At 38.7% G+C, this 18,480-nt stretch overlaps 1 protein-coding gene across 21 annotated transcripts in view; it reads right to left on the reverse strand.

The window, feature by feature from the left end:
* Nucleotides 1–18,480, reverse strand: part of ASPM (assembly factor for spindle microtubules) — a 39,063-nt gene that overhangs the window by 8,989 nt on the left and 11,594 nt on the right. For 9 of the 21 annotated variants that reach the window (XM_068199568.1, XM_068199569.1, XM_068199567.1 and 6 more), the window contains exons 15-31: nucleotides 18,311–18,456; nucleotides 18,080–18,208; nucleotides 16,999–17,193; nucleotides 11,121–15,746; nucleotides 10,024–10,173; nucleotides 9,558–9,724; nucleotides 8,612–8,771; nucleotides 7,894–8,115; nucleotides 7,233–7,382; nucleotides 5,565–5,756; nucleotides 4,921–5,113; nucleotides 4,278–4,432; nucleotides 3,571–3,747; nucleotides 3,159–3,331; nucleotides 2,992–3,080; nucleotides 1,497–1,529; nucleotides 178–378 (exon numbers count right to left, since the gene is read on the reverse strand). In XM_068199568.1, coding sequence (XP_068055669.1) covers nucleotides 178–378; nucleotides 1,497–1,529; nucleotides 2,992–3,080; nucleotides 3,159–3,331; nucleotides 3,571–3,747; nucleotides 4,278–4,432; nucleotides 4,921–5,113; nucleotides 5,565–5,756; nucleotides 7,233–7,382; nucleotides 7,894–8,115; nucleotides 8,612–8,771; nucleotides 9,558–9,724; nucleotides 10,024–10,173; nucleotides 11,121–15,746; nucleotides 16,999–17,193; nucleotides 18,080–18,208; nucleotides 18,311–18,456 — 7,158 coding nt within the window. Of the gene's footprint in view, nucleotides 1–177; nucleotides 379–506; nucleotides 533–1,496; nucleotides 1,595–2,939; nucleotides 3,081–3,158; nucleotides 3,332–3,570; nucleotides 3,748–4,277; nucleotides 4,433–4,920; nucleotides 5,114–5,564; nucleotides 5,757–7,232; nucleotides 7,383–7,893; nucleotides 8,116–8,611; nucleotides 8,772–9,557; nucleotides 9,725–10,023; nucleotides 10,174–11,120; nucleotides 15,747–16,998; nucleotides 17,194–18,079; nucleotides 18,209–18,310; nucleotides 18,457–18,480 lie in introns of those variants that run through there. The other 12 variants (XM_068199576.1, XM_068199575.1, XR_011002072.1 and 9 more) reach the window with 12 other exon arrangements.

An 18,480-nucleotide genomic window follows, 5' to 3' on the forward strand; every position in this document is an offset into this window, starting at 1 on the left:
GCTTAAAATATGTATTATTGCAAAATATTCCATATATAAACCTATGTAGTCTTGACATAAATAATTGATTGCATTTTATCCCTTCTGTATGCAGCTTCTTTTCCTATATGTCCCAGGAAAAGCAGCCAGGAAATGCTCCTGCTGGAAGCAATGAGGAGATAAATAAAGCTAACTCACTGTAGCATCGTGGCACTGGAGACCATCCTTTTGCTGTACAAGTTATTCTTCCATCTTGAGTCCCACTTTCAGTTGTGTAACCAACCATACAAGAATAGGAGAGCTTTTTTCCTTTATGCATAGGGAAATAGTAACTTTTGAAACTGTAATAGTACTGGGCAAGGTTTCCATTTTCTATCTGTGGCAAATCACAAGGTATATCTGTAAAAAGATCAATATATTTCCCACTAAAAATTTCAACCCAGATATGAATGTTTTTGCATTAATTTATCTAATATCATCTTGACTGATTCAGGCTTTCAAATAAGAACAAAATTCTGAATAATTACAAGCATGAAGGGCCTTTTATGACCTGCTGAAATGAAGACATACTACAGTTTTACCAGCTATCAGCTGTTGCTCTTAGGGTTCACAAGAATATCAGCAGTAGAATAAAACTTCCCAATCTGAACTGGGCAACTGATGCAGGACACCTTTATTTTACTCTGTTTTGCCCAGAAGCATGAGAACCCTTTCCTGCACAAACATACGAATGCCTACTGTAAAATTCAGTGACAAGTGTCAAGATTAGCAGTGCCTCAGCTCCTTAATTCAGAAAATGTTACCAGAAAAGTAGGACAAGCTGCTAGGAGGCAATATAGTAGTTAGGCTTGATTAAGAAAAGGAATTTAAGAACAGTCAACAGAAAAGAAACAAGCAATGGTGATTAAGGAAATTACAAGCAGAATGGCAATTAAAAAACAAAACAAAACAACAATTCCCAGTAATATGAGAAAACATTTTTAAAGAGAATATGACATTAGGTTACTTAAAGAAACCCCAAAATAACAAAAAAAAAAAAAAATCCGCACAAAAAACCAACCAAACAAAACAAAACATAACAACAACAAAAAAAAAACCACAACCAAAAAAACCCAACCAAAAGAAAAAATTAGTGCTGAAAATAGGGATAGAAAAATGCAGGCCCCCCCCACATTAACTATTGCAGGTTCCATTTAACTATTTTGGCTTTGTAACAAATTGAAAAATACTTCAATCCCCAAGACACTTCAAGACATAAAATTTTTTAATAGTACAAAATTCCAAATAGTACATATTCTAATAGTACACCATTCCTAAAGAAATTTCTTCTGAACTAAAGGCTGAACATTTCAATATTACAGCTTTGAGGCTTAGACAGGAATCAGCCATGTCACAACAGAATCGTATTTAAATTTAAAAAGCAGTGTTTACTCAGTAAAGAGATGGAAGACATTGCACTTAAGTTACCAAGACTGCATATGCTAGATTCAATGTACAATAGAATTCAATGTATTTACCTTCTGCAAAGAGTTTCCTTGAACACACCACAACTAGGAAGATAAAATAGCTTTTAAATCTCATCTTCTTTACTGTCTCCCTCTACAGTTTCCACAATCTGTGAAAACTCCCTAAGTATTACTTCTGTAAATAATTAACTGAATTTTCAAAGGTATTCAACAAATGCCTTAATGTCTATGGTATTTTGTAACAAGTTAATTCACAAGAAAAACTATTTTCATTTGTATTAGTTCTCCAAATACCTTAGCACCAGACTGGCAGGATTCTACTTCCATTTGACACACTTTGCCACCTGTAATTTATCATTTTACAGTGAAATCAGGCAACAAGCTTATGGAACAATATAAGCTTGCTGATTACTGTTCCCCTCACAACTTCCAGAGTCCCGAGTTTAAAGGGCATTCTGTTAGCACATTATTTACCTTGGCTGAAATCAGAGGAAATAGACAATTCCCCCATCCTCCAGCCTAGCCCCTGAGTAAACCAGGCAGTTGTATGCTATAGATATTCATAATTTTGGACTTTCTTACAAGAACAACATAGCCACTATTATTATCTGTCTGAGTTGTGTTGAATACAGCAAGCCTCTTCCAAGTATTTTTTTTTAACAAAACAAAAAACAAAAAAAGAACCCAATTTACAGTCACATCACTGACTAATAACTATCAGCTGATTTAGCATCATTAGAGATATAATGCTTAAATTTGGGAATAGGAGGGTATAATTTTACAATTTGCTTTATCTTGGCCTTTCTCTGAGAAAATGCAATTCTGAGAATGCAGAAGAGAACAGAATGAACAGGGATGCTGTGATGAACACAATCTCTTCAGCCAGAGGAGATGCATGCTTGTATGTATTGCTCACTTGATAGGAAGACAAAACTCACAGATCACCTCCCTTAAAATGTCAGGGCAGAATTTCTAAATTCACCCTTACAACATCATGTGGTTCCATCACTACCTTGCAATGTTTACAAAACAGAGAAATTATATTTTCTTTTCTTGCTGCCATACATGATCCCTCATGACATTACTAGACTCAAGCTCCCCAAAACCAGCCAGTTTTGAAATCCACAGCCCAAGCCTCCCTTTCTACACCTCTAGATCAGAGATTACTCTCCCCAACAAAAAAACTGCTTTTAATAGAATTCTACAATATCTAATCAGAGTGAAGAATCCCAGGCTATGTGTAATATTCACAGCTGTGGGACAACAATATATTACTACACCAGTGAAATTTCCAGTGAAATCCAGTTAATTGATTTTATTGTACAATTGCTTTTGGTAGTAGTACAAAATAGGGTTTCAAAACTGTATGCAATACAAAAAGTTACCAAAATGTTAATGTCAATCTGAAAAAAAACATATCAGACAGTAGTTTAACACTTACTGGCTTTTTTTATAAATCGTTTATCCATTTATAAATCATTTATCCATTCATACTGTACAAATACATATTCCTATACATTATTTACATTTCAGTAGCAGGCAATACCAAGTGTGTCCATCACCATCAAAATTGCTTGCAGAGGATCCACGACTTCTTGCATGTTATCTTTCCTCAAGACCCAGTCTGGTTTAATCCTGTGAAAAGATGAGTGGCTTGCATTAAAATATTTCAATGTCAGAGCAGAAATAGAAGACTAATTTTTAAGCACTTACCTTGACACTGTTTTTATTCTTAGAGGAGTTACTGGAACAGAGGAGCTCCCACCTAAGGCAGTGTTTGTTTTCTGTTTCACAAGTGTTCTCTCTGCATCCATCCTGTGTTTCCGAGCTGTGAGCTTATAGAGGCTCTGGATGCAAGAAACAGTTCTTGGCATGCCTCGGATTTCCTGAGGAAAGGTGAAAACAGCACACAGTCAATACTGCAAGTTCAAAAGCAGCTTAAATCAAGAAAATATGAGTGTGTTCACCATCTTGGAAATGCAGGTTTTTTAAAACTAGAGTTTCATTGAAATTAATATTACAGCCATAACAGGCATGGGAGAGAAAAAAAATTATAAACACCACCAAAACATGCAAGGAAAGTATGTTAAATTGAACCATTAAACCCAAAACATTTAGGTCTCACCAAAGCTCTTTTAGAGTCCTTTGAAAGGATGGCCAGCAAACAACAGGTCTTTGTGAAAATGCTTCCTCCCTTCTCTGAAACTTTGTCCCCAGCTTTGCCTCTGTACATTTGCAGTAGGTCTAGTAAAGTATCTATAGAATTCTCAGCTTCATAAACTGCTCGAGTAGTTCTTTCGTACTGTTAAACAAGAAAGACACAAGAGAGCTTCTGTAGAAAGATCTTTAAAGTATCCTTAGTTTACAGGTTGCTATTTGGAGGTTAGAGGAAAAAGCAAAGCCCACATTCTCCCTTAGAATAAATTTGTAGCTGAACTGGTATCCAAGCAATACAAATCACTTCTGTATTTACACAATTGTAACAGATTCTAAAAAGGTGACTTTTGTGCTTCGTCCCTTGTTTAGAAACCCATAGAATCTGATTCTATATTTATAATAAAGAAATAAATTAGAATAATTTCAGAGAAATTTTAAAAATATTTGTGATACCTTGCAATGCCTTAAGGCCATGAAATAATTTTTTCACCAAAAACCTTCATATAAGTAAATAAATGATTGCTTTCAAAACAACAGTGAAAAATCAGAACCTATTTTTATTCAAAATTACTACTTTTGTTGCTCTGGATTTATTCAGAAATTTTGTGGATAAACAAGCACTACAATAAAGTAGCCTATTGCTTATAAACCTGCTAAAGAAAACATTCAATTTACCTTTGAAACATTGAGCAGAACCTGAACTGAGTATCTGATCACATCCATGCATGGAACACTCCGGTTGCAGCTTCGAATCAGAAGGAAAACACTGAAGATTGCTCTGCTCTGGGCCATATTTTCACAACACAGTGGGGACAGCCTGGTAGCCACCTCTAAAATAATAAAAGAAAAACAAACAGAGAAAACAAAACTCCGAAGTTCAAGCAAAATAATTACAAACTAGGATTTTCTCTATTTTTAAGTAAAAGTGCAAAGTAAAAACTGCAATTATTGATTTAAGTGTTTTTAAAGCAATAGTATTAATATGCTGGAGTAAAAATTAGGAAGACAAAATAATCCACAGAGAACATATACTGATAGTAAAAATGATAATAAACTTATGTTAGGTATAGCACTACCAGGACTGACAGAAAAATTAGAGCAATCATACAGGATTTCCTTTCTCTACATAACCATTTAAATATTGTTCTTAAATCAATAATCTAATTTTAGTCTGGAAAACCCTCCATTATACCCTCTAACACTCACATTTTATAGCCATGCAGAAAGCCTAAATATCATTATGAACTCTCATCAGCTGAAAAAATCCAGTTTTTATCATTCTGAAAATCCATCAGTTATACTAAAACAAAATACTTACCAAGATGCTTTAGTGCTGCAAGAATGTAGGAGAGATGTTTGTATTTTAGAAGGTGGTCAATTGCAATTGCAGTTCTGTTACCCAGCTTGTTTTCTTCTCTGCTCTTTTCATTGGCCTTTTCTAAACTGCGTCTTAAAGCTCTGGTTTTTGCTGTGTCAGTCATCTTTCTCCAATAATATCCCCTCCACAATGCCTACAGAAGAGGAATTCCACAAAGAGAAAAAGTTGTAAAGGAGAGACAAGACAACTGAACTTCCATCACCACTCCTAATGAGTTTTACACAAGTCTGACAAAATACTGAATTACCTTGGCTATTCAATTTCAAGTCATTAACACTCCGTGTTTTTTATCTTTATCTTCAAATACTGGACTTTTGAAGACAAAAGGCAAAGAAATCCATGCATATTCAGTCCACACACACACCCACTAAGTCATCTCAACCATTATGTGCTCAGTATTCCTTCATGATCTGTTTGCCTTCAGCCTTCATGGCCAAACCAAAGCTGACTTGGCTTGCAATTTCACTGATAAAGTCATCAACCAAAGCAAAGATCTTTCCTCTCCCCAAAAACCCATGAGAAAAAAAGCAGCTAATAAAAATAAAGAAACCCAAACCTGTTATTTTCTTACAAGAGGCATTTACCTGAAATTTGATTATTCCCGCTGCCAGTCTCCTCCTGCGCCTGCGGGCGAGGAATGCGCGCGCGTTTCTCTGGATCACGGTCGCTGCCTCGTTCCTGCGCTTCAGCCAGCCTCGAAGCGCGCGTTGTAGCCCAACGACTCTTCGGTAATCTCGTAAAAATCGCCTTCGTTGCAATTTTGCTCGGAACCAGCTCTGTTTAAAATGAAAGCACCCTTCTGTTTATTTAAAACTCTTCCCCTACGGTCCCTTTTCGCATCCTAAATGAGCACTGATAAAAAGTGAGTGTTTTAACACGAGCTTTGATAGATACAGGCACTATAAACATCACCAGTCATAAATAAGCTCCATGACTCTGATTGGCCTTGGGTAGCTGAAATGCAAGACTGCAGAATGAAATCTTAACTAGGAATTTTCACAGAATGACCGGGTTGGAAGAGACCTTAAAGATAATCGAGTCCAACCCATGCCCCAGCACCTCAACTAAACCATGGCACGAATGCCACATCCAGTCTTTTTTTAAACACATCCGGGGTGGTGACTCCACCACCTCCTCAGGCAGACCATTCCAGAACTTTATCACCCTTTCTCTAAAAAACTTTTTCCTAATATCCAGCCTCTATGTCCCTTGACGCACTAGAGAAGCATTCTGAGGAGAGAAGGGTAGAGGAGGGGATAGATAGAACGGTTTCCAGTTAGAGGGGACCTACAGTGATCATCCAGACCGACTGTCTGACCACTTCAGGGCTGACCAAAAGATAAAATATGTAACTCTCCCAATTCATACTTGTGTCCAGCATTACTATGGGCTAGGAGTTCTCTCTTGGCTGGCTTTTAAGGAGAATCACCATTCCACTTTCCTCATTTCCCAGCTTTGTTTCTTCCCTTCTACAAAGAAAGAAGGGAGACAGGGTACTGTGTGCCAAATCAGAGCAAAAAAACCCTTTTCCATCCATTCTCTCTTGCCCTAAAGGGAAAATCTATCTTACAGGGAGAAAGAACAGATTTGTATATATGGAGAAGTGTAGGGCAAAGTTTGCCATGACATCCTTGACCAGAGAACAGCTATTTCAAAGCTCCCATTTCAGCCTCTCCATTTATCCAGTGCTGATTTCCCATACTGGAACTAAGCTAATGGCCAATTTGGAGACCTGCAAATAATTTTAAAAATTTGGTAATGCTGCAATACAGACCTCATTTTGATCTTGTTCTTAGATAAGTAAAACCTTGTTTTATTAAAATGCTGCAACCTACACCGGCTCTGATACCACTGGCAGATCAGAAGCATCCAACCAAATAAATCACAGTATCCCAAGGGATTGTTCATGTAAGGAGACGCTCTACATTTCACAAACCCTACAGGTTGTTGTGTCTGATCTTTTCTACCTCCAGTAGGATATATAGAAATAGGCTAAGACAGCACTCAGATTTCTTTAGCAAGCTTGACAGTCTGAAGGAAACAAACTTTCCTATCCATTCTCAGCTTTAAAATGTTTAAGCCTCCAGAGCTTGCTTAGCTGTGTATAAGCAGCATTATTTAATAAATCATAGTCTCCAAAAATTAGCTTTATTTTCACATGTGAAGGAACTACATTGTCTTAGTGCTACAGCTTAGCTCTTAGAAAACAAGTTAGACTATTACACAAATCATTCAGCCTTAATCAGACCAACCTGTATTGTAAGAACAGATGAGATCTGGGTTTGTGCAAGTTTTAAGGTGAGGTGAATTCTGTAGGCCCTTTGAATTTTAATTGCAGAGATATGATGATATGCAGCTGCTGCAAAATAAAGAAGTCTCTTCTTTTGTTTCTGTTCTGAAATCTGTAGAAGAAAAACAAAATGGGGAACATCATTAATTTTCATACTCTGAAGCTGAATGTCCACACAAAGAACATAGTCCACAGCAATATAATATTAGATAATGAAAATCACCTCAGAACAGAAGTAAGCTACCACTCTGCAGTACTAGGTCTCTAATTTAAATGGTAACACAGAAGTGGTTGTAAGAACCATCATCAATATATGGCAGAGAACAATTTCACTGCAAGCCTATGTGTGCAGAATTATCAATTATAGGTAAGCCACAAAGATCTCAGAAGCTAAAACAACACCCAACAGTGAAAATCTACTTTAGTTCTAAAGAATTGTAAGAAAAGGCTCAAACTGTGTTTGATCTATTCTGATCCCAACCAATACTCAAAGCTACCAACAATAACTTAATTTCAACACCAATAAATCAAGTTTTCCTCTCCTTGCCAGTCAGAATTAATGGTAAAACAGCTCTAGAGATACTTTACATCCAAAGCAAAGTTTTAATTTGAATTATACCAACCTTTTTCCTGACTAAATAACCCCGGATAAATGCTTGCAGTTTAATGACAGCTCTTCTAGTCTTATTGTATTTCATAAATTGAAGCCTGCCTTCCTGCCAAGCCCGCAGATGTTTTTGTATAATGACAGCAGCAGCTTTTTGTTGAACAAATTTCCTTCTTGCCTTGAAACCTCTATATGTGTTCTGGATCAGACGTGCAGCCTGGTGCTTCTGAAAAAGATACTAAAGAATGCATTGATAATTAAAATGTGTTCATTCATATCAGGACCAATATACATTTATTTTTAGTTCTAGGGGCTTTTTTCCATCATAAGAACAAAAATGGAATAAGAAGTACAAGTAAACTCATAGAGTAGCAGTTAGTATAAAATGCATTTTCACAGTTTGGAAGGTCTTTTCATTTACCTAAATGGGGTGAAAATATGGGCTTAATCTTTTGCAAGCAATAAAGCCAGCAGAAAATTTGGCATTTTATTTTGGTATCTGTATATAGAGGGATAATTCAACAACTGGAACTGTTCAAAATTAAGAATCAACCCTGTTGCTTAAAGCAAAAAAGGATATTTCATATTTTGGAGATTGAACACCTTTTATTTGAATAATCTTCGCTCAGGTTCCACCTTTTCTATGCTCCTGCACACTGATGACAAAAATCACTCAAATACATTGAAAACTTTTCATGCAACCATGACACATCAGAGTGCAAGTGCAAACATACCTCTCTTAGAAGTCTCCTGGCCCTGTACTGCCTGTACGCCAACTGAATCTTGACTGCAGCACTCCTGGTTGCCAGAAACTGCTGCCGAAGCCTTCGCGCAGCACGGGTTGCTCTCCAGACTCTTTGAATGGTAAGGGCACAGGACTTCATTTTCAAAAACCTAACATGGAAATGCATTTTTGAGTAAGAAAACAGTGATGGTTTATGAAATCATTAAGATAGATATTGGGAAAGCACAGCTGTTCTCAACTAGATCTTGGAACATCAGAAAATGGGAATAGCCAACAACACTGGTTTAAACAGAAGAAAATTTCTGGTTTCCCATAGGAGGTATTGCCCTAACTTACTGACAAAGGAGGCTGGGGAGGAACACAGCAGTTTGAAAGGCATGGGCCAGACTGACATACAAAGGATAATAACAGGAATAGACAGGGATGTTTAAAAAGCAGGGACGCTAAGGGAGCATCACTGAACAGCATCCTCTACTGCTACTGGCATGGGACAGTTCAGAAGGAGATGAGGTACCAGGCTGATCTTACAGTAAAATAAACATAAACCAGTTTAACTATTCCATTGTGGATTAAAATGACATAGATTTTCAACCTACAAGTTGTATGCTGGAATTTTAACAATATCCAGAATATTTTTCTTGCAAAAGAGAGAAGTGAAAAAAAGATCAAGGCCTACTCTTTCTAAAGCCCCAATACACATAATTTAAACTTGTGAAGGAGCTTCCATTCCAGGAAAACAATTAAATGCAATGAAAATCTTGTGCAAAAGAGCAACCCCACCTGCACCAATAGGGTTATACTCACACACATTACAAGGATGCTGAAGGGGCAGAGGTTGAGAACCTGAAGAGTTCTAAAGAGTGCAGTGCAGCACTAAAGCATTACATAACAAAAGCTTTGAAAAGTGGAGTGATGCATCTCAGATTGGGTATTACCGAGTCCGCAGCTGTTTGGCTCTGAAGTGACTCTGGATAACAAGGGTAGCTCTGAGCACAGACACATATTCCTTCCGTGCCTTGTGACCTCGGAACCAGGCTTGGATGACTCGTGCTGCTCTCATTTTGCTAACCCACTGCCTGGCTTTATAACCTCTGTATGCTGCCTATTAGAGAAATAAAAATTTAAAAAAAAATCACAACTGTTAATGGAATGAACAAAATTAAAAAGAAAAATATCACATTAACAGGAACGATTTTTGGGATTTCTATCTCTAAAATACTACAAATAGTTAAGTTCTCACAACTAGAAGATGTTTTCAAAAGCAAGTGAAACATATTCAGGGAAATACCACAAATGCTACTCTTTAATATTAGTCTGCAAAAATAACTATATTGTGAAGAAACAAATACAAAATATTAAAAATCCCAAACAAACACTCAAAAAACCCACTTTTTTGATTACCTGAATTGTGATAGCAGCTTTTTTCATTTGATGGAATCTGTGTTGATCAATATTTCGCATCCGATGGGCTCTGTAGTGCTGCTGTATTAACACAGCAGAAAATTTGCACAGAAGATATTTCTGTCTCTGAATAAATCCACGGAAAGAGGCCTTCAAAGAAAAAGACAAACTTTGAGTATTTCATCACTTGCATCATATCAGCTGGGAATGTTTGCATATTTCTATGTACAGCTGTACTCACTGGCTTGCTATAAAAACAACAATTAAATAAACATATTTCCAATGTCAAAAGTAATTATTTTTCTCTACCTTTTAAGGAAAGTAACCATCCTTATACTGTTCAGGCTGTATAACTTAAATATTCAGAAAATAACTAAGCAGGTACCAATCCCCTCAAAACATGGAGGTGAGGAAAGCACATCTGATTTCTATTAGTTAAGTAGAGCATGTGGTCTCCAACAAGAGATTAAAACCAACCTAAGACATTCATATAGAATCCTAGAATAGTTTGAGTTAGAAGGGACCTTTAAAGATGGTCTAGTTCCAACCCACCCAACATGGGCAGGGATACCCATCAGATCAGGCTTCTCAGGGCCACAAATTATTATGAGAGATAATAATTCCCCTTTCTTCCTTGATTTGGAGGAATTTCCCTCCTTACTTTCCTCTTCAAAAGGTCAATTAGGCACTTTGATTAGTCTAGGGTCAATTAGCAAACCTAGGAAGACTAGCATGATTGATTTACTCACACCTTCCTAAATACGAGTCCTTGGGAATGTAGCAATTGTGGTTTTTTGCCATTTATGTCATTTTATACCCACTACCAGTGCCCTTCTTGTGAAGAGAGCTTTCATTCATATTCCCATCAAAGAAAACATTCATTAAGCCACTAATATTTAGAGGTGAAATTCAGTTGTCTTAAACAACCTTATTTGTGTGTACTGTGGTAGTAAGCTTTATATATCTGCCCTGTAGTACACTTCAGAAACTGATTCTATTTAGTTTTAAACTGTGGTTTGCAAAAACAGTAAATCTTTAAAATACCTCCAAATGAAAAACAAAACACCCAAATCTCAGTACTATTCATTCAGAAGTACCTGAATTTTAATTGTGCTTTCTTTCATTTTGAGAAACCTCTTCCTTTCGATGTATCCTCTGACCGTGGCCTGCACAAGGACAACGTTCCTCCGGGTTTGTAAGTAAGCCATTCTCTGCTGCTTGACAATCAGGTGGGATCGGTAGTGCCGCTGCAGGACAACTGCTGCTCTTTTATAGCTCATATACTGTGACTTACATTTATGCATTAAGTAATAGGACTGCAATGTAACAGCTGCTGCTCTGAGTTGGATGTATCTTCTACGCTGCAGAGCCATCTGAAGAAAAGACTGAATCTTTCTTGCGGCTTGTAGCTGCCTTGCTGTTTTTCTTGCTTTCATAGCTCGGAAGGCAGACTGAATAACTACTATGGCTTGTCTTTGAGCCAAGTACTGTGCCCTCTGTGCACGAGCCCTGAGACACCATCTGTACCACCTCTGAACAGCAACTGCTGAGCTCCGGAGCAGTGCATAGCGAGTCCGGGCTCTTCGGCATCGGAACAAGGACTGGATCGTTACTGCTGCTGATTTCTGCGCAAGAAAGCGTCTCCTCTCCACGCACATTCGTAGGAACGATTGAATGCGCCGTGCAGCAGCATTGGCTTTATACAACTGCCTGGCTTTCCTACCACGAAAAGCAGCTTGAAGGCAAATGACAGCCTTTCTTGTTTCAGCATAATTTCTCATGGCAGCTTCTCTTGCCATTTTGGCCCTGAACCTCTGCTGGGTGACCGTGGCAGCCCAGCACAGCTGTTTGTAACACCTACGTTGTACATACATGCGATAGCTGGACTGTATTACAACTGCTGAAACATGCAGGAGTTTCAGTTCCTGCCTTGCCCTCATGCCCCTGTATGCTGCTTGAATAACAAGAACGGAATTCTTCAGTGTCAGATACTTCTTGCGTTGGTTCTTTCCTTTCAAATAGGATCGGTAGTAGTTCTGTATAAGCATAGCTACAGTTCTCATATTCTGATAGGCCTTTCTATCCCTGAGCATTCTGTAGGCTGCCTGTATTGTCCTGGCAGCTGAATGCATGTGCTTGAGACTCCTCCTCACCCTGACACCTCTGTACACAGCCTGGATGTGAATAACAGCTCTGCGGAGAGAGTGGTATTCCAAAGCATGCTGCCTTGCCAGAGCCAAAGCTCGGTACCTTCTCTGAAAGACAAGAGTAGCTGCTTTAAGAGAGAGATATCTCTGACGTTCTCTGAAGGCTTTAAAGTTTTTCTGAACCACAGTTGCAGCACGGTGCATTTCTTGCTGTTGTTTTCTCACTCGCATGTCCCGAAAAGCCCTCTGGATACAAGTTGCTGCTTTCTTCAATGAAGTGTAATGCTCTACAGCAATTTTCCTGAGCCTGTGGGCTCTGTACCTCCTCTGTATTAGCTGGGCTGCCCATTGAACTCTTCTGTAATGACAGTACTGCCTATACATTCGGTAGTTTCTCTGTATTGTAAGTGCTGCCTCACGTTGTCTCTTCAGGAAGCATCTCATTTTCATTCCTCTGTAGGCAGCCTGAAGAACTAAAACAGAGTTGTACAGTTTTAAGTACTTTTCTCTCTCACGCTTCCCTTCCCTGTAAGCTCGGTAACGTTGCTGTATGATTACTGAAGCAAGCCTGAGTGTGCGATAAGAAGTGTAAATTTTATGCATTCTTAACATTGCTTGAATAACTGTAGCAGCTTGATGCATTTGCAGAATTTTTTTCCTTACCATAAATCCTCTATAAGCAGACTGTATGATAACAGCAGCATTAAGGAGAGAGAGATATTTTTGACGCTGAATATTTGCTATTTTTGTTGCTCTGTATTTTCTCTGAATTACAACAGCAGCTGACTTAATGGAAAGAAAACGTTTTCTTTCAAGGAAAGTTCTAAACCTTCTTTGAATAATCACAGCTGATTCATTCATGGTTCTGAGAAGTCTTCTTGTTTTCCTACCACGGAACACAGCCTGGATGTGCAGTACAGCATTTTTCATAACCATGTATTTGTGAACTTGTGCATCTCTCTCCTTACAAGCACGGAACCACTGCTGAATCTGCCTCGTTGCAAGCAACAACTTTCTGAAATTCCTCTGTTGTTTGTGCATCCGATAATAGGACTGGATTATTGCTGCTGACTGGTGCATAGTTTTTAAGTCTTGTCGGACTTTCATGCCTCTGCAAGCAGCCTGGAGGATAATAACAGACTTCTTTAGTTCCAAATACTTTTTGCGTTGTACTTGACCTAAACAAAATGCTCTGTATTGCCTTTGAATTCTTATTGCTGCCATTCTCATTGACCGATACTTGATTCTTATGCAATACATCTTAAACGTGGCTTGGATGCAAACAGCTGCTTGGTGCATACACTGAACCTGTCGTCTCACTCTTACACCTCTGTAAATCGCCTGCACTTGGACCGTGGCTCTTTTTAAAGACAAATACCTCTGCCTTTGACATTTAGCATGAGTAACTGCACGGTAACGCCTTTGAATGGCTATAGCTGCAGATCTAAGTCTTCCATATTCCTTCTTGACCAAGTAAGATTTGAAGGCAGCTTGTATAGTTGTAGCAGCTCTGTTTAGTTTGTTCAGTTGTCTCCTCACAGTCATCCCACGGTAAGCAGACTGCAAGACTAACGCAGCTGCCTTGGTTTTTAGATAAATTAAACGTTGGGTTTTTTTCATACAGTAGGCTCTGTAGTATTTCTGAATCACCAAAGTGGCCTGTCTTAGTTTCTTGTATTTTAGTTGATTTATGTGCCTTCTGTAATAGGATTGAATAATTGTTGCAAGATGATGTTTCTTCTGAATGGTTTTTCTCACAGCTCTCCCTCTCCACAGTGCCTGAAGACGCACTGCAGCATTTCGCAGCTGAACGTATTCTTGCTGTTGTCTCTGGCCTAGAACCGTGGCTCTGTAATGCCTTTGGATGGTTAGCACAGCATGCTTCACGAGCCTGAACTTCTTCATAGCCATGAATTTCCTGAAGGTAGACTGTATCTTAGTAGCAGCAACATGCTGTCTTTGAATCTGCTTTCGCACCCTCCAGCCACGAAAAGCTGCTTGTAAAGAAAGCACTGCTGCTCTTGTCATTAAGAAGTTCAGTCTTTGTCTCTTGCCACCCTTACAATTTCTGTACCACCTCTGAATCACAATGGAGGCCTGAACCATTGCCTTGTGTTTCACTCGTGCAGCATGAGTTCTAAAAGCAGTCTGAATTTTAATAGCAGCCCTGCATTCAAGTTTGAGCTTTTTGCGTGTTTTATAGCCCCTGTAGGCTGCCTGTAAGCACACAGCTGCTTTTCTAACTTGCAAGAACTCCTGCCTGTGACACCGGGTCTTTTTGCAGGCACGATAACGTTGTTGAATGACAGTGGCAGCACTATAGATGCTTAAGTACCGTTGCCGGTCCCTTTTCATTCTGTAGCAGGCCTGAAGTAATATTGCAGCCTCCCTCCACCTTTGTATTTGTTTCCTCACAAGATAGCCTCGAACTAGAGCCTGAATTCTTATGCAACCTCTTTTCAATTTCCTATAATCCTCTTTAAACTGAAGAGCATGTCTCCGAGAACGATACCTTCTCTGGACATAAAGCACTGCTTCTCTCAGTGCACAGTAACGCTTACGGACTTGCCTCATCTTTGCAAGAGCTTGAATCTTCACTGTGGCATCTCTCAAGTTTTTAAATCTCTTCCGAACGACATAAGCACGGAAACCGGACTGAATTTTGATCACAGATCTCAGTATACAAGCCTGTCTCCTGGCTTGCATCCCTCTGTAGGCAGACTGGAGAACAATGGCAGCCAGGCGCACCCTCTGGAAAGCAGCAGCTGCTTTTTTAGCGGCCATGTGTGCCCTATACCGGGTTTGAATTACAGAAGCAGCATTTTTAATCTCTTTGTACCTTTTGACTTGTTGGTATTTTCTCACGTGTGACTGCAATGTAGTAACAGATTTTTTTAACTGCAGGAATCTTTGTTTCTCTTGTTTCATTCTCCACAGTGATTGAATAACACATGCTGCTTTTGCTTGTCTGTACAGCTCTCGTGCCTTCATGCCCCTAAAAGCAGCTTGGAGAACTATCACTGCTGCACGCTTTTGCAAATAACATTGTCTCTCACCTTTGCCTAGTTTATAAGCTCTGTAATACTGCTGAATTGTCACTATTTTTGCCCTGTGTTCCTGGTAAACACGTCTGGCCAGCTGACACCTGTACCAAGCCTGAATCTTGATAACATTTTGCTTAACATGTAGATACTGCTTCAGGTCTCTGTGCATCCTGTACCAAGACTGTATGACAAGGGCAGCCCTCCTTCTCTTAGCCAGTTTTGAAGATTGCCATTTTCGGAAATAACTCTGAATCACAAAAGCTGCTTTAATTTTCTGCTGAATTTTGTATTTTCTCCATCTTCTGAATGCAGACTGAATAGTAAGTGCTGAAGACTTTAGGATTTGGTATCTTTGTCGATCTGTTTTTGCCAACTTAGTTGCACGCAGATGTCTCTGAATTGTAACTGTAGCCCAAACAATTTGTTTATATGCAGCAACAGACTTCACCATCCTTATCCTCGCTTGTACAAAAATAACACAGTGTCTTAGCTGTAAGTATCTTCTCCTTGCAAAGTATCTCCTCCAATAAGCCTGCAGGTAAAAAAAGGAAAAAAACTTAGTATTTTCTTAATAGTATGTTAAGCGTGGATGAGGACTGTCATCTTCAGACTTTTTAAGATTTGCTATTTCTATACTTATCAGAACCACAGAGTATTCTGAGTTGGAAGGTGTGATGGCTAACAGCTGCCCTGGAGGCCTCACAGTCATAGATAACCCTAATTTGAACTGGATCAATCTATGCTGTTCGGGAAAAGAAGTAAGCATCCCTAGGAAAAGGCACTGGGAACCGGGAGATTCAAATTCCAACAAGAGACAGCAGCCAATCCCCGATGAGCACAGACACAGGCAGCCATTGGCCAGTGAGCTGGGTGTAACCAAATCCAGCCAATGAGGACCAACCACGCGGGTTTTTGAAAGCCATACAAAAGGGAACCGTACTCAATAAAATTCGCTGTTGCCGTAGGAACTTTGGTGTGTCGAGCCGCATCCACCTCAACTGCGACAGGAAGGCACCCACAAGGATTGAGTCCTAGACTTGACTGAATGGCCCATACCAGGATCAAACCCTGACATATTGGTGCCATGCTCTAACCAACTAAACTCATCTCTGGCTCTTACTTCCTAGGAAGTCAAATCCAGAAATCTATTTTTAAGAAAGAATAAAAAGCAAAAGCTAAATGGTTTTTAAGCATTTTCAATTCTGGGAAAAGCTTCAATTTACCCTGACAACAGCAGATTCCCTTTTACACTATCTGATAAATCAGTGATTCTTTAAAATCCATTATGAAAAGTCTTAGGAGTGAAATATTTATCTTTGGGTAATGGTGGTGAAAGTATCTTGAGAAACTAAATTAACTGCCCAAACTACCATTCCCATGTCTGCCACTCTGAATGTGGCCACTGCAGGCAACATAACACTAGGAGAATAATTTAAAAAAAAATTTAAAGCTTCTTGAAGTAACGTTCAGCAGCTGCAAAGAAGAAAACCAACACAATCTCATCAGTCCTTATATAAATGCTTAACGCCCTGTGTTTTAATGCTTATGGTACTCCAAAATATTCACCAAGAAGGAATAATTGCTAATTTAATAGCACATTACCATCCCTTCTCCCTGGAGGGAAAAACTTACTAAACCTCTCAAAGGGAGGAAAAATAATTTCAAAAAATTACATTTCATGAAAGCATTAATTGCTGCAAGCAGCAACTGGACCTTAGCAAGACTCTTTCTTAGAGGATTCAAGGGGTTCCCTTGCTGTGTAATCTTGCTTTAGATTGTATTACCTGAATGACTGTGGCAGATTTATTTCTGGCTTCCTCCAGTTTTGCCTTTTTCAGATTGAAGAGAGTCATCCTGGCCAAGTATCCTCTCCAGTGCTTCTGGATGAAAATGGCTGCCTTCTTTTTCCTCAGGATGCGCCGGCGAGCCAAGAAGTTCATTGCAGATTTTTGAATTATCCGAGCAGCTCTGTCTCTTTCCTACAAAGAATAAATTTCCACTGAACATTAGCTATGGAATTTTCACTCAATGTTTTGATCTGAATAACTATCTACATCAATTTCATAAAGTTATACTACATATGCACACAATAAGATTAATTAATAAAAATAATGCCTGCGAATGTTTAAAGGATTTTGGTTTTGATTCCTTCTCCTCCACCAGCACCTGTACTATTAGTTATTTCAAAAGAGTTGTAAAGGGACTGTTTTGTCATCATTGTTAAGGTTGTGTAGATTTTATGCAGTAAAGAAACTGGAGAAGAAAAAGCCTAAATAGAACCTCTGTCCCTTTCTACACCACAGATTCTCAGAATATTTCACTTGAACACTGTTCCAACACCAATATGTAACCCAGCAAGACACAGTGTTGGCATTAATCAACCTTAAGGTGTCATAGTTTTAAAACCTTCACTAAATCTGGTATAACTACCAGAAAATCAAGATACTGAACATCAGAACTCATGAAATTCAATTCAAAAGATTGCTGAAGCTTAGGTCCTTAACAAAAATAGTAAATCCATGCAGAAGTTTAAATTACTCCTCTCGTCTTATAGACATTAATAGGAATTAACTACTCCTTTAGTTTTAAGGAAGCAGTACAACTATTTTATATTTGAAATATTGGGAGAAGAGTTTAAGGGGTGACACACAAAAAAGAACAGTAGCTACTAAACACCTGTAATTACTTCAGAAGTCTAAAAGAGGAGTTTAGTAGATTACACCACCAAGAATGCCACATAATTTGATGACAGAAATGGCACTCATTAGTTTAAATGCCAATATTAGTCCAACAAATCTGTATTTTCCACTGAATTTATATTCTTTTTTTTTTCTTAATGTAGAAGCTATGAAAAGCAAAGAGTACCTGAGAGAGTTTCAGTTCCCTTTTCAGCCTGTACTTCCTCCAAGCAGCCTGAATTAATCGTGCAGCTCGAGTTTCTTGGCGAAGGTCGAGAAGGCGCGAACACAGAAATGACAGGTAGGTGATAACAACCTAGAGAAACACACAACACAGCAGGGTAAGGGCTCTACAAAAGAGCAGAACACCTTCACATGAGAGCAGAACACATCTCTATCAACTCTAAAGGCATTTTACCTTCTCATCAGGAATTGTATTTGACATGTCTGCGTGATGAATCATTGCTGGTATCCCGCCTAGGTCAGAAACTGCAGCATTGATCAGCTGGAAGTTTTGCTTTTCATTGTCCAGGAGTTCCTTGTATAGGACTGAAGGAGTTACAGCTTTGTAAAGACAAAACATTAGTC

Source organism: Anomalospiza imberbis, chromosome 9 (genome assembly GCF_031753505.1).
Source record: "Anomalospiza imberbis isolate Cuckoo-Finch-1a 21T00152 chromosome 9, ASM3175350v1, whole genome shotgun sequence".
Lineage (NCBI taxonomy): Eukaryota > Metazoa > Chordata > Aves > Passeriformes > Viduidae > Anomalospiza > Anomalospiza imberbis.